The sequence below is a fragment of the Oncorhynchus kisutch genome, linkage group LG12, assembly GCF_002021735.2.
Source record: "Oncorhynchus kisutch isolate 150728-3 linkage group LG12, Okis_V2, whole genome shotgun sequence".
Classification (NCBI taxonomy): Eukaryota; Metazoa; Chordata; class Actinopteri; order Salmoniformes; family Salmonidae; genus Oncorhynchus; species Oncorhynchus kisutch.
Window position 1 is genome coordinate 57,042,078 of NC_034185.2, and position 15,338 is coordinate 57,057,415.

Below are 15,338 nucleotides of genomic sequence, written 5' to 3' on the forward strand. Positions count from 1 at the left end.
CACTTTGTTATATAAAAATATTATTTTGGGAGGACCATCAGTCTGCGGTGTCCGTCCACTCTCCAGTTATCAGAAGAATACATAATGGGGTAAAGAATAAAAATGTCTTTATTTATTTAACATTGATCAAGAGGACATCCAATGTTACAAAATTGAAATGGATGCCAAGATCTTTAGAAATGTCATTAATCACTGTCTTAAATTACTTTAATAGCAATGCAAAATGAGAGAACAAAAGCTCTTAGAAAAATGAAACCGGCTTTTTTGAACGGCAATAGAATAAAAGTATTGTGATGTGTTTAGTACACTTACAATTGTAAAAACCACTAAAAACTTTAATTCCGTTGACCACTTAAAAAAAGGGCTTCAGAATAGAATATACTTGGCATTTTGTGTGGCCTTTTAAAATAACTATATACACAGCCATAGACAATACGATTTGGAAAATACTGCATTTGTGGTTGTGGTAATAATAATAATAATAATAAAATATTGTCTCGTCAGTCAATTTGGTACAGAATAATACAAATTAAGATGTGAACGTCATCTAAATTTGTAAACTGTTCAGAAAGATTTTGAACATCGTCGACTATGGATCTATAAAACCGGTTTTCAATAAAACCCCACTTTGTTTAGCACATTCCCATACATCATTGCTGCATTGAGTTGAACATTCAGTCACACCTAAATAATTGATTAGAACGTTAGATATTCTTTCCATGTCCTTTAGGCAAGCCATTTTTGTATTTTGAAACATAAAATTAGCATTCCTGCAACATTTGATTTGAGAAATTAAGCTAATTGATCGCACCCAAATTGTCCCTTCTAAATTTACAAAACTCACATATGCAATCAATATATTACCAAACAGCCAATTTGGACCAAAGGTTTTCCTATCATTGAACAAGACATGGGGAATCCAATAAAATGATCCAAAGTCACCCAAGGACCCCCCCAAACCAATGGTCATTTTACAGTATCAGTTCTGTCAAACTAGTATGGAGCTGCGGCTTGGAGTATTGCTTCTTCATTCTATGTAATCTATTCCCTCTGAATCAGTTTTTTTTCCCCCGTTCAGAGAAATTTGCCATTTGAAATCGCTTTTATTATTTACCAAATATTATTCTGAAAGTACCAGGTTGTCAACTTGATGTTGCTGTTCCTACTACTGCCACACCCCTTTGTAAATGTTGCTGGTCTCGTGTTTATTAAACAAATCACATTTTCTTTGCAACTTTGGGTAGAAAACCAAAAGCTACTGCTCATGATGAAAACAAATAGTAGTCATCCTCACAAGTCAAGACAGTCCTCCATGAAAGCAATTCAGTTAGTCTTCGTCTTAGCAGCCTAATGATACAACCCAACAAATGGCAGCTCTGAGTGGGCAACACCTATGGTGCAATTCTCATGAAAACTTTTCCTACAAGCACAAAACTTGTAGGAATGGGCTAGTGACTAAAATGTGACAAACCCTAACAAAACAATACAATTATAAACTATGTGAAACAGTGATGTTTCTTAATTATTTGAAAATGTATATGTTGTGTGATTAGCAACTTGTACCATTAAACCCAACACCATTGAAAGAAATACTAATGTGCGTTGAGACTTTTCCCATTGAAGAGCATAACATTGAACCCATTACAATAGCTGTAGCCTAATGGTTTGTTTATTCACCAGGAATGGTGAAACTAATCCAGACCTTTCATAAAGGGAATAAACCACAGATGGGTCGTTTCCTGGACACAGATTAGGCATAAGAGAAGGACAACCGGAATTGCTTTCATGGAGGACTGGCTTGAATTATGATGGCCACAATTTAGTTTCATTATGAGCAAAAGCTATTGGTTTTTCTACCCAAAGTTGCATGGCAATTTTGTGACCCATGTTAATTAACAAACGAGACCAGCAACATGTATAAAAGAGTGTGGCAGTAGCAGGAACAGCGGCATATAGTAGGCAAAACCTGGTACTCACACTAATTTATGGTAATGCCACCGACTTGAAATATTTAGATTCACAGGAAATACTTTACATAGGATGAAGTTGCAATACTCCAAGGCCGCAGGTCCATACTACTTGCTAGACAGAACTGATACTGGTTGTTGGGGTGCAATTGGGGAGGAGTATGTGGGTGGCTATTGGATTCCTCATGTCTTACTCATTGGTGGGAAGAACTATGGTCAAATGTTACTATATTTATTGAAGATTATTTAAATCCTATTTTTTTTTAAATGGCCAATTTGGGTGCAATCAATTAGATTAAATTCTTAGATCAAATTATATTTCAACAAAATAATATTTCAGGAATGCTAATCTTATGTTTGTAACTACAGAAACGATTTCAGCACAATCTGAGATGGTGGGTGTCGAACTCCTCCTTGTGCTTTTTGAAGTGGAAACTACCCGATAACAAGTCTAAGTTCGGACATCATTGAATGTCTAGGTCAACAAGTATGCAGAGGAAGAGTGTCTGAACCATAGACATATAAGAACCGTTCTAGTAATTATATTTCTATGGTTTAATCGAAGGAGAACCATTCCAATATGACAGTGTACAAGCAGTCACAACGGTGGATTCCATACTTATAAAAAAAAGAAGGTAGTGGTAAAACAAAAAATGCAATCCAAGTGCCAATTAAATACATCATATTATACCAAAGCACCTCTTGAAGAGTATTCCAGACATTCTTCACGGAACACAACTCTTTAGCATTTTCCAAACATACCCGTTCAGTAAATACATGTCAACTGTTGTAAGGCACCTTAAAATGTTTCTTTCCTATATCCAAGATAGATTGTACATCATTGCTGGGGGGGTATTTATCATTATTCTGCATTAAAGTTGAACGCATAGTCGTCACCGGGCAGGGAACGCAAGAGTTGAAGGCATAAGAAAAAGTATGAATTTGAGAATGGGAGTGTCTCAACATCGACTTCATGGATACCATGTATAAGGTGACAGTTGGGCGAGATACCGCCATAGATGGTGGCAGGCCAGGCGACCCTTGGGTTTGGCATACAGCATCTAGACGTAGACTGTCAGGGATGACAAGACCCCTCTTCCACTAGCCTGGTCCAAGATCTGTTAATCAGGACTTCCCAACAATGTTTTGCTGTATAGCTAACTTCCACAGTTTGGTAATGACTATGACCATATACAGGTCTACAGCACAAACAGCTCTGGGACAAGGCTAGTCTTTCACAGAGTATACAGTCTAAGGTTCTGGACTACAGCATCTCCACATAGTTTTCAGGGATGAGGCCTTTCTTCCCCTCCAGCTCTCCTTCCAGCCAGCCAGGTTCTCTGGAAGGTGCCACTGCAGATGGGAACAGAAGGTACCAGGAGACAGGGTGAGAGGAGTAAACGCAGTGTGTTTCATCAGTGTTAGAAAACAGATGGCTGTCTCAGTGAGAGAACGTTTTGCTCAGAGCTTTATAGTTGACAGAGTATATAAACAACAATCATCTCAGCAAACACTGACATTGTGGTGGAAATAAACATTTTACTTTCTGTGCTCAGGAAATACCGAACGTGATGGGCAATGTCCCCGTGCCACATCATCCTCATTTTGTCCGTTCAGGTAATGTACCCCATTTGCTGGGAGAATGACTCGAGGGTATCATTGTAGGCTGCATAAAACATATTTGGCACAGAAAAGCTTTTCAGAGAACAGGGACATGTTAATTAGGCACTAAATGGATTAAAACAGACATACAGGGAGGGACTTCTCCAATCAGAATTCTTCATTGCAAAGTGTTTAAAAACGTTTAAGTTGGTCTTCCCATGGTGCCGGACCATCTTCAGACTGAATATGAGGTGATCGTCAGAGGTAAATTGGCAGCAAAATACATCACCAATGGATTCCTACCCAAACTCTGTATATTTGACTAAAGTGAAATGGGCTGAGATGTTGATGCGTAACTTTAGTATTTTCTATCCCATTTCGCTAAAATGTTTATACTATGTGATAGTGTATTTGGCTCCCTTACTTGGTGTACATTATTTCATGCGATACGATTTCTTATGAGATGGAAAACCCAAGATATTAAATCAAGCTGTGGATTATTAAAACTATTATTGATAAAATAGGTTGAGACCATGTTTGGTTAGGTATGCGCAAGCCAATATAAGTCTCTAGTCAAGAGATTGTCCATATTTGCCCTCATACTGTAACATCTTTTGACAAGGGTTCTATCATTTGTCGACCCATGCACTGCCAATTGACTGTGTGGCTATGTGAATATTTTTCAAATATTTTTGGCACGAGGGCGTACATTTTATATTTTCCGTCTGAGTTACAATCTCAAACACCTCAGTTAAACTCAATTGGAAAACCCCATACCAGATAATATTTTATTAGTAGCGTCTCTTGCCTGACCACTCACCCTGAATTTAATTCCTCTGCTCTATTAAATTGCTATATACATGCAGTCTGAATCTGACATCCTAGAAGTCATTGAGGGGAGTTGTACAAAATATATATTTTTTTAAATCAGCGATTCAGTCTAACAAATCACAATTGATAAAGTCATCATGGAGGCTGGCTCTGGCCCAACCCATCGGTTTCTGGGACCAATCAGAACGGCATTTTGAAATCATAGGGCAAATCCAGACTCATCGTGGAGAGGAAACATCATTTTGGCAAGAGGCATATGGATGGGAAGCTAGGCAAGTGTCTTGCTACTTCAGGAACCCCAGCCCATATGCATACTTGAGTAAGCCCTCAATGATAATTGGCTGATAATACCCAGCCACTGTCACATTATATCACAATTACATAATCCTCTTGTTGTAAAGACTCGTGTATCAAGTCCATTTCCCTTGACTGACTAGAGCTCTGTCAAGTCCTTTCAGATGGACTGGAGAGTCACTCTACCCCTCCTCTCTCCCTCTATCCCCTCCATCCATCACTCAGTCTGATTCAAGATCAGATTGGGCTGTCCTGTTACTGGTTCCCTCACGGAATCCAATATGCCGGGCGGTTCTTTGAGATTTCGGGAGTGAGCGACCGTTGTCGGAGCGATAACACTTACCGGCACTGAATATTGCTCCGACCTGGAAGGATAACTCAGATTCGTGCTCGGCCTCGCACGGGTACACCGCCATGGCTCTCTTGCCACCGCCACCGGTGACACTGAAAAATGAAGACAATCAGTGAGCTGGCGGGGCTTTGGGAGGGAGATCAGAGGATTACACCACGGTTCAATCTGGACTAGGTATTCAGTACTGAAACAGCAGGGAGAAAATGAGCAAAAGACTACGGGTATCTCAGGGGCTGGCGCGAACCAAGAGGACTGTTGTCTGGCCACTATCTGAACCTGGCGAGCGAGTCCACACCACCGTCCCCCTCTGAGACACAGGGTCAGTGTAGATGCATCTCAGACTGCAGACATGCGTCAGGCCACAGCGATAGACAACCATTATGGTTCTGAGATAAAGAGCAGGGCAATTCTAAAGCAGGTTTCTACACACACAGAACAGCCAAATGGAATTCTTGAGTTCCTCTCCTGGCACGGTTTTATGAAAAATTCTACCTGTAGTGGTTACAGACACACTGAGGCTACATTCTTAAAGTGAATGTGAGGTAAAAGGGTTGGCTAAGACATATGCATGCATAGCCCTGCAAAGGTTCGAGAAGATGCTTTTCTGGCCTTGACAAAACAACATGTTTATTCTGCAAGGTTTTTGTTGTTGTTTTGCAAACAGTAATGCCTGCTGCCAGTTGAGAACTATGTAGAAAACTCAGCCTTCAATACCTCATATCCTGACAAATATTTCATATACCTAGACTCTGCTACAACAACAACATTGGAGAGCGCTGGAGACCAAAACATATCTATTCAAACTGAAAAACTTCTGCGGTGCCAAGTTGTCACCGCAACAATCTTCACCTGCACTTTGGGATTTGTTCTTTTGAATAGAGGGTATTCTTACTGCATCTGGAGGAACAGGCCTTTTGTATATATTAAATAACATAATGGATTGCCCATAATGACTTGGCCATGTGCAATTTCCTCAGCATAATTTGAAAGCTTGAATTAATCTTTGTCTGGTAGGTAGCCCAGCTATGGATAACAGTTACGGGCTACATGTCTAGACTTCCCACAGAGTCCATTCAAATACCTGTGTGTGCGTGCGCTTACCCGTCCACGGTCTTGTCCCCATCAGAACTGGCTTTGGCCAGGGCTCCAGAGTTGAGCTGTGAGGCTGCTACAGCGATGCAGGCCCTGCAGTCAAACAGAGGGAACAACAAACATCTATAACCAGATACATACAGTAGCGTCGCAATGACACCAGACAGTGGTCTGCCAACACAATGTCAGTGACCACTGCATCCACCCAGTAGTGGGTCTTAGTCTTTTTCCCTGGCCTGTGTGAAGCCTATGAACTCAGATTGTTGCAGCATGTTTAACTGAATGGTTAATGTCCTCCCATCTGTATTTTACTGCAGAGAGAAGGTCTAGGTGACCGCCATCGTTAAGTTGAAAAGTGAATTCCCTTCTCAAACGCATATTTCAAGTTGTTTAAGTTAAACATGCTTAATTCCCTGTAGTCACCAACATAAAAAATTAATTTAAAAAAGTACACAGCCATCTCAAAACAACTGCTATAATTTACACTGAAATCATTAGCAATTGTTCAGGAGTGAGAGGTAGTGTGAGGTTTTAATGGCTAGTGCCCTTGAGCTGTGGGGGTAAAGCCAGAGGGGATTTCAGCAGGGGACAGTGTGTGGCAGAGAGAAGAGGCTGGGAAGAGCACCACACTTAACATCTAGTTACTTTCACATGCAGCCAATTAATATTCCACATCCAGAATCTACACAGCCTTGGCAAGGCTTACAGAAATGCACAGGTTTTGTTCTAATTACCTTTGTACAGTTTTTTTTTTAAAAACAATTCTATAGTGAAGGGCACATTTAGAAAATTCTACACAAGTTAATTTATGTGAGATAAAAATAATTTCAAGGACAAAAATCAGTGTTTCAAAAAGGAAAGAGCAAAACAAAAGGAGAGATGTGGCCCTTTGTGAAGCACAGCAGGGCACAGAATCAAGGGTCATCACTTTAGAAAACAATTGACAATTCATCAGATCTAAAAAAAATATATATATATATAAAAAATAAAAAAGTCTCATATTGGGGCTGAATTAACACCGTTTCTTTGATAATGCCCTTGACTACCCCCCCCCCCTCCTGTCTGACTACCACACCATCTCAGGACAATTCAACAGCCTTTAACATGCTGATTGCGGAACAGAGAGAGGGGGTGGAACACAGATGAGCGGCACAACCTATGAATAAAACAGAGCAGGTGCATAATTATTCAAATCCGGGGAAGTTCACAGCTGTCCTCACTTTATTAATGAAGCATTGTTTGAATATTTTTGAAAATTAATGTCCTACATCGTAACCACTTATTTGATGTATGGATTAGTCCAATGGTATAAAAGAACATGCGATTGACCCATAAATGGTATTTTCCCCCTAGGAACAACTTCCACTGTTCTCAGGGCAGACAAAAAAAACTAAACAGAACAACCAGTATCACCAAGTTAGAGAATGTTCTAGAGAACCATTACTAGAGGTCATTTAGCCTGAACAGTGTAATTGGAGGGGGAAACAATTCCCTTAACAGTAAAGCCTCCACTTCCTCACTAATTCAACTGTCCTCTATAAACTACCTGGGGAGGTCACAGCCCATAACATCTTTTCTAAATGGATATAAGAGGACACCCTATAGACATGACCATTCACATCAATCCTATTAACCATTACTAGTAAAGATCTCATATTGTGCCATACGCCCTTTACTGCTAGGGGGACGGCGGTGGCAGAGAGTGTGTGTCTGCGCTCTTTTATGCTCTCTGCGTCAAGTCTCGTCCTACTTTAACCTCCAGAGACAGAGCAGGGCCAGCCAGGGCACAGAGGGGCTGCGAGGGACAGCCAGCGTCAAGCCGCCCTCCCTCCTTCCCTGCCCGGGGCCCATGCTAATACAGCGCAATGAGTAAATTGCTTCTAGCCGCTGCTCCCATAGAGACACTAAAATACAATTAGAGGGAGCAGCTTGGGAGGGCCTGGGGGGGGCAGGGGTTACAGGTGGGATGGGAATGAGGGAACATAGTCCTTACCTCTCTCTGGCCATGACTTCTGCTATCAGAATACGAAGACCGTATTGAATAGACTGGTCTCGATGCACAAAAGTCTGTTTGATTGTGTTCAGATCTGTCTGACCACTTCAGGTGGTAGTCAGGGATGCATTTGTGGTCGTCAGGGCTCCTGGCATTTTAATATAGCGGGAAAAGGGAATCTGGACACAGTAGACACATTTAAAATGTAGGTGTAGATGCATGACGTGTTCGGAATTCCACGATCAGAATACGAACTGCATTAACTCTCAAGTGTAGACATGGCCTCTCCTCCATCTAGCTGTCCCCCTCTATACAACCTCTCCCACCATCAGGTTCTAGTCAGGTCCAGTCAGTGCAGTGGGTGATTTATAGCTATGCAGACTGTGTGGAGAGGGACCACTGGTGTCTCAGCTGCTCCACTTCAGCATTGGGGGGTGGGGTGGGGTGGGGGGGGGGAAGCACTGCAGTGCAGAAAATCCACTCATTAACCTCAGTGTGCTGTGCGGATGGAGAGACTGTCTGCCTGGCGCTCTGCCTGGGCCAACAGCTGAACAGGAGCACTGTCACTTTACCCACCTGAGGGTAGGTGCTGAGATGCACTCTTTACTGCTAAGGTAGGGGGATGAGGGGGAAAGGGGGCAAACACACACAATTGCATGTTAGTGTGTAGACGAGGGTACGCTCACCTCACTTCTCACCACACACGCAAAAACAAACAGATACTCAAATCGAAACCTTAAGTCAAAAGTTGACTTTACTACACAAGCGAAGGCTATTAATGAAATGGCAACTATGACGATCTGGAAAAGACCTGTCAATTAAAGATACTAAAATGATTACAGGATGAATGGTTGGGAAAGTTCAATGAATTCAACATGGTTGCCCTAGAAACCGGTCACATGAACGAGTGGAAAATAGATTTATCCAAAAATAAATTACAACTAAGCCAGACAGGAAAATACATTTTTTGGGGTCTCATTAACCAAAATATCAGAGCCTCGAATTACACATTGGTTGTTTGTTGTTTTTAAATCTACAAAATGTGTTTCCTATTGAAATATGATTACAAACAACTTCCAATACATTAGGAACACCTGCTCTTTCCATGACAGAGTGACCAGGTGAATCCAGTTGAAAGCTATGATCCCTTATTGATGGCACTTGTTAAATCCACTTCAATCAGTGTAGATGAAGGGGAGGAGACGGGTTAAAAAGATTAATCCTTGAGACAGACTTGGATTGTGAATGCCATTCAGAGGGTGAAGGGGCAAGATAAAAGATTTAACCCCTTAACGGATTGGACCCCTTTTCAATTTTCGCCGAAAATGACACTCAAATCTAACTGCCTGAAGCAAGGATATGAATATTCTTGATACCATTTGAAAGGAAACACTTTGAAGGTAGTGAAAATGTAGGAGAACAACACGGATATGGTAAAAGATAATAGAAATAAAATGTCTTTTTTGTAACATCTTTGAAATGTGAGAAAGGCCATAATGCATTATTCCAGCCCAGAAAAATTGGTTTGGGCTACTAGATGGCAGCATTGTATGTGCAAAGTTGTAGACTGATCCTATGAACCATTGCATTCATCTTAAAAACCTATCAAGACTGCCAAATGTGCCCAATTAGTTTATTAATAACTTTAAGTTCATAATTGTGCACACTCGTCAAACAATAGCATGGTATTAGCTAATGTAAATTGAACAGTGCAGCTTTCTGCCCATATCAGATATGTCTACGTTTCCCGTGTGTATCAATAATGACCCACAACCCAAAGGACATCCAGCCAACTTGACACAACTGTGGGAAACCCTGTAGTAAACATGGGCCACTATCCCTGTGGAATGCTTTAGACACCCTAATATTGAGTTGGGGCATGAACTCTACATGAAGGTGTTCCTAATGTTTTGTACAGTGTATGTCTGAAGTTAGGTTTATTTTTTGAAGTATGCTTCCACTGAAAATCTATAGTATAATAGAATAGCTAGGCTGTGTCCATTTTGTGAAAAACTGAAACGCGTCCAACTGCCCATCTAAACCCCCCACAAATAAACACGCACATTGAGAAGCACAGGGTAAGCCCCAGAGCAGTGCCTCTGGATTGAGAGCAGAGCAGTGCCCCTGGATCAAGAGCAGCTTAGGCGTTAAGTGCCTTTGCCCAACGGCACAACAGCAGGACAGGAGATGATACCTGGGATCAGACACTAGCAGACCTCCGGCCACCAGTTCAGCTCTCACTAGTTTTATAATCTTGTGGATATGGGGGCAGTCACTGTACAAAAGAGGTGCACTGCTGGTTCCCATTACCGTATGGTAGGAAAGGAATTCAACCCCACAGCCTCCAGGCCTGGTAGGGTCTGTGAATGGGGGACTTTCTATTGGCCCTCTTTCTGGGCTAAGAGAGACTTTCCACATCACTGATTGGAGGAGGAGTGGTGGGCAGGGTCTAATATGTATAAACTGTACTCTAAAGTGACCCATCACCCATCTCATATGTATATACTGTATTCTATATCACTCAGTCCAATGCTGCCGCTCTGACATATGTATATATTCTTAATCCATTCCTTACTTAGATGTGTATTTTGGGTACATGTTGTGAAACTGTTAGATATTACTGCACTGTTGGAGCTAGAAACAAGCATTTCGCTACACCCACAATAACATCCGCTAAACACACGCATGTGACAAATACATTTGATTTGAGCTGGTAAGCACCAAAAAAACAGCCATCAATCTGGGTGGGCAGGAAACCCTGTTCTATGATCCACGGCTGTCCGCCAAGACAGAGGGATGGGGGAGGAAGATGAAGAGACGAGGCAGAATTACAGTCTCACTCTCCAGGTCTGGAAATGACTGCCACAGGGATATCCAGATGGTGAATTTGGGGGATGAGATGAGACACTGAAGTTAGCAGAGATGATAAATCATCAGAAAATAGTGTCTGATGTAGAGAGTTCTAGTTCAACTTGTGTAAGATGTCATTTTTTCCAGGTTAAAGCTTAACATATGTACTAATTAGGTACAATTCCAGGTGTTGAGCAGTAAGCACTACATCACTGACTTCCCGTTCCGGTGTCGAGGCTGGTTAAGTAGTTATTCTAGCCTGGTCCCAGATCTGTTTGTGCTGTTCTGGCAACTCCTATGGTCAATGTCACTGTCAAGCTAAACAGGAATTGTGTGTCTTGAATTGAGACAGTGTCTGTGCCTCGACCTAGGTTGGGCAAAACTAAACATGGCGGTGTTCGCCTTAGCAATCTCACTAGGATAAAGACCACCTCCATTCCTGTCATTATTGAAAGAGATCATGATACCTCACATCTCAAAATAGGGCTACTTAATGTTAGATCCCTTACTTCAAAGGCAATTATAGTCAATGAACTAATCACTGATCATAATCTTGATGCGTTTGGCCTGACTGAAACATGGCTTAAGCCTGATGAATTTACTGTGTTAAATGAGGCCTCACCTCCTGGCTACACTAGTAACCATATCCCCAGTGCATCCCGCGAAGGCGGAGATGTTGCTAACATTTACGATAGCAATTTCAATTTACAAAAAAGAAAGTGGTTTTCGTCTTTGGAGCTTCTAGTCATGAAATCTATGCAGCCTACTCAATCACTTTTTACAGCTACTGTTTACAGTCCTGAGCCATATACAGCGTTCCTCATTGAGTTCCCTGAATTCCTATCGGACCTTGTAGTCATAGCAGATAATATTCTAATCTTTGGTGACTTTAATATTCAAATGGAAAAGTCCACAGACCCACTCCAAAAGGCTTTCAGAGCCACTCAGTGGGTTTTGTCCAACATGTCTCTGGACCCACTCATACGCTGGACCTAGCTTTGTCCCATGGAATAAATGTTGTGGATCTTAATGTTTTTCCTCATAATCCTGGACTATCGGACCACCATTTTATTATGTTTGCAATTGCAACAAATAATCTGCTCAGACCCCAACCAAGGAACATCAAAAGTCGTGCTATAAATTCACAGACAACAAAGATTACTTGATGTCCTTCCAGATTCCCTCTGTCTACCCAAGGACGGCAGAGGACAAAAATCAGTTAACCACCTAACTGAGGAACTCAATTTAACCTTGCGCAATACCCTAGATGCAGTTGCACCCCTAAAAACATTTCTCATAAGAAACTAGCTCCCTGGTACACAGAAAATACCCGAGCTCTGAAGCAAGCTTCCAGAAAATTGGAACGGAAATGGCGCCACACCAAACTGGAAGTCTTCCGACTAGCTTGGAAGGACGGTACCGTGCAGTACCGTAGAGCCCTTACTGCTGCTCGATCATCCTATTTTTCTAACTTAATTGAGGAAAATAACAATCCGAAATTCCTTTTTGATACTGTCGCAAAGCTAACTAAAAAGCTGCATTCCCCAAGAGAGGATGACTTTCACTTCAGCAGTGATAAATTCATGAACTTCTTTGAGGAAAAGATCTCTTCAAATCTGCGTATTCCTTCAAAGCTCAGTTGTCCTGAGTCTGCACAACTCTGCCAGGACCTAGAATCAAGAGACGCTCAAGTGTTTTAGTACTATATCTCTTGACACAATGATGAAAATAATCATGGGCTCTAAACCGTCAAGCTGCATACTGGACACTATTCCAACAAAACTACTGAAAGAGCTGCTTCCTGTGCTTGGCCCTCCTATGTTGAGCATAATAAACGTCTCTCTATCCACCGGATGTGTACCAAACTCACTAAAAGTGGCAGTAATAAAGCCTCTTGAAAAAGCCAAACCTTGACCCAGAAAATATAAAAAACTATCGGCCTATATCGAATCTTCCATTCCTCTCAAATTTTAGAAAAGGCTGTTGCGCAGCAACTCACTGCCTTCCTGAAGACAAACAATATATACGAAATGCTTCAGTCTGGTTTTAGACCCCATCATAGCACTGAGACGGCACTTGTGAAGGTGGTAAATTACATTTTAATGGCATCGGACCGAGGCTCTGCATCTGTCCTCGTGCTCCTAGACCTTAGTGCTGCTTTTGATACCATCGATCACCACATTCTTTTGGAGAGATTGGAAACCCAAATTGGTCTACACGGACAAGTTCTGGCCTGGTTTAGATCTTATCTGTCGGAAAGATATCAGTTTGTCTCTGAATGGTTTGTCCTCTGACAAATCAACTGTAAATTTCAGTGTTCCTCAAGGTACCGTTTTAGGACCACTTGTTTTCACTATATATTTTACCTCTTGGGGATGTTATTCGAAAACATAATGTTAACTTTCACTGCTATGCGGATGACACACAGCTGTACATTTCAATGAAACATGGTGAAGCTCCAAAATTGCCCTTGCTAGAAGCATGCGTTTCAGACATAAGGAAGTGGATGGCTGCAAACTCTCTACTTTTAAACTCTGACAAAACAGACGCTTGTTCTAGATCCCAAGAAACAAAAGAGATCTTCTGTTGAATCTGACAATTAATCTTAAAGGTTGTACAGTCGTCTCAAATAAAACTGTGAAGGACCTCGGCGTTACTCTGGACCCTGATCTCTCTTTTGAAGAACATATCAAGACCGTTTCAAGGACAACTTTTTTCCAAACTTCAGTTAGTGCTAAGTACGGCTGCTAGAATCCTGACTAGAACCCAAAAATTTTATCATATTACTCCCGTGCTAGCCTCTCTACACTGGCTTCCTGTCAAAGCAAGGGCTGATTTCAAGGTTTTACTGCTAACCTACAAAGCATTACATGGGCTTGCTCCTACCTAGCTCTCTGATTTGGTCCTGCCGTACATACCTACACGTACGCTACGGTCACAAGACGCAGGCCTCCTAATTGTCCCTAGAATTTCTAAGCAAACAGCTGGAGGAAGGGCTTTCTCCTATAGAGCTCCATTTTTATGGAATGTCTGCCTACCCATGTCAGAGACGCAAACTCTGTCTCAACCTTGAAGTCTTTACTGAAGACTCATCTCTTCAGTGGGTCATATGATTGAGTGTAGTCTGGCCCAGGAGTGGGAAGGTGAACGGAAAGGCTCTGGAGCAACGAACCGCCCTTGCTGTCTCTGCCTGGCCGGTTCCCTGCTTTCCTCTGGGATTCTCTGCCTCTAACCCTATTACAGGGGCTGAGTCACTGGCTTACTGGGGCTATCTCATGCCGTCCCTGGAAGGGGTGCGTCACCTGAGTGGGTTGATTCACTGATGTGGTCATCCTGTCTGGGTTGCACTTGGCAAATTGGGTGGGGTTATATCCTTCCTGTTTGGCCCTGTCCGGGGGTGTCCTCGGATGGGGCCACAGTGTCTCCTGACCCATCCTGTCTCAGCCTCCAGTATTTATGCTGCAGTAGTTTGTGTCGAGGGGGGGGGGGGGGGGGGCAGTTTGTTATATCTGGAGTACTTCCCCTGTCCTATTCTTTGTCCTGTGTGAATCTAAGTGTGCGTTCTCTAATTCTCTCCTTCTCTGAGGACCTGAACCCTAGGACCATGCCCCAGGACTACCTGACATGACGACTCCTTGCTGTCTCCAGTCCACCTGACCGTGCTGCTGCTCCAGTTTCAACTGTTCTGCATTATTATTATTATTATTATTATTATTATTATTATTATTATTATTATTATTATTATTATTATTATTATTATTAGACCATGCTGGTCATTTATGAACATTTTAACACTTGGCCATGTTCTGTTATAATCTCCACCCGGCACAGCCAGAAGAGGACTGGCTACCCTACATAGCCTGGTTCCTCTAGGTTTCTTCCTAGGTTTTGGCCTTTCTAGGGAGTTTTTCCTAGCCACCGTGCTTCTACACCTGCATTGCTTGCTGTTTGGGGTTTTAGGCTGAGTTTCTGTACAGCACTTTGATATATCAGCTGATGTACGAAGGGCTATATAAATACATTTGATTTGATTGCCAAGGCAGCACAAATTGATCTGAAAACAGGCTACCTGTTGTACACACATTCCACCTCCCACGCCTTTTTTTGGTGGAGAGTGGCAGTGCCGTGACCTCTGCCAGAAAGGTGCTCCCTGCCATGCTCTCACACACGGCAGTCTTCATAAAGGTCAGAGCTGAGCTATAAGAGTGAACTAGAATATCTCCCAAAGCCAATACGATTTACACGGCTGACCCGTCTCCCAAACAAATAATGGCGATATTCACGACCCCCTCCCGGTCACTCCTTCCGTTCCACTGGAGGAGAGGCGAAGCCACGAAGTGGGAAAACATGGGAAAAA

General features: G+C 42.2%; 1 protein-coding gene across 1 annotated transcript in view; it reads right to left on the bottom strand.

Moving 5' to 3' along the window:
• Positions 1 to 90: 90 nt before the first annotated feature.
• The window catches only part of LOC109901293 (rho GTPase-activating protein 10), a 64,978-nt gene continuing 49,730 nt past the window's right edge, over positions 91 to 15,338 (bottom strand). The window contains exons 21-23 of the mRNA XM_031837878.1: positions 6,148 to 6,231; positions 5,038 to 5,138; positions 91 to 3,320 (exon numbers count right to left, since the gene is read on the bottom strand). Of these exons, the coding sequence (XP_031693738.1) occupies positions 3,232 to 3,320; positions 5,038 to 5,138; positions 6,148 to 6,231 (274 nt within the window). The 3' untranslated portion in view covers positions 91 to 3,231. The remainder of the gene's footprint in view (positions 3,321 to 5,037; positions 5,139 to 6,147; positions 6,232 to 15,338) is intronic.